Source organism: Sinocyclocheilus grahami, unplaced genomic scaffold (genome assembly GCF_001515645.1).
Source record: "Sinocyclocheilus grahami isolate Dianchi unplaced genomic scaffold, SAMN03320097.WGS_v1.1 scaffold1552.1, whole genome shotgun sequence".
Classification (NCBI taxonomy): Eukaryota; Metazoa; Chordata; class Actinopteri; order Cypriniformes; family Cyprinidae; genus Sinocyclocheilus; species Sinocyclocheilus grahami.
In genome coordinates, this window is record NW_015506731.1 from 207,090 (window position 1) to 207,622 (window position 533).

The window sequence follows — 533 nt, forward strand, 5'->3', positions numbered from 1 at the left end:
TTTTTTGCACTTTTTTGTGAGCTTGAGTTATGTTGCTGACCAGTATAACATTTGTGTGCCATATTTGTCTGTTACAGGCAGAGTTGATCAGCAGACAGACAGTAAGCGTTGAAATTGCCAAAGCTCTGGAGGAAACCAGAAAACAGAGAGAAGAACTCCAACAACAGGTTAATTCACTGACATGTTCAAACATGCATCCATTTGTTTACTCAAGAAGTCATTTTCCTGTGTCAGGAGCTTGATTTATTGCTTGATTTTGATAGGTCGGCAAAATGACAGAGTCTCTTGAGAAGGCGGAACAGGAAGTGAGTCGTCTTTCTCAGGATTTAGGAGCAAAGGAGGAGGAACTACACACGCTGAAGGAAGGTGAGGCACCAGTTGTCTTTTGGCAGCAGAGGAGCCCCTGTCCACCCCTCAGAAACTGAAACTAAAATTAAAACCATAAAAAATCCATTATTTGAAGTAAAATAACGTTAACTAAAATAAAATATAAAAACTCTTTATTTCAGCTAGTTTCTAAGGCAGCATTACTT

The 533-nt window shown here is 39.2% G+C and overlaps 1 protein-coding gene across 1 annotated transcript in view; it reads left to right on the plus strand.

The window, feature by feature from the left end:
* The window catches only part of LOC107571140 (golgin subfamily A member 1-like), a 25,874-nt gene that overhangs the window by 18,896 nt on the left and 6,445 nt on the right, over positions 1 to 533 (plus strand). The window contains exons 11-12 of the mRNA XM_016257425.1: positions 28 to 167; positions 264 to 366. Of these exons, the coding sequence (XP_016112911.1) occupies positions 28 to 167; positions 264 to 366 (243 nt within the window). The remainder of the gene's footprint in view (positions 1 to 27; positions 168 to 263; positions 367 to 533) is intronic.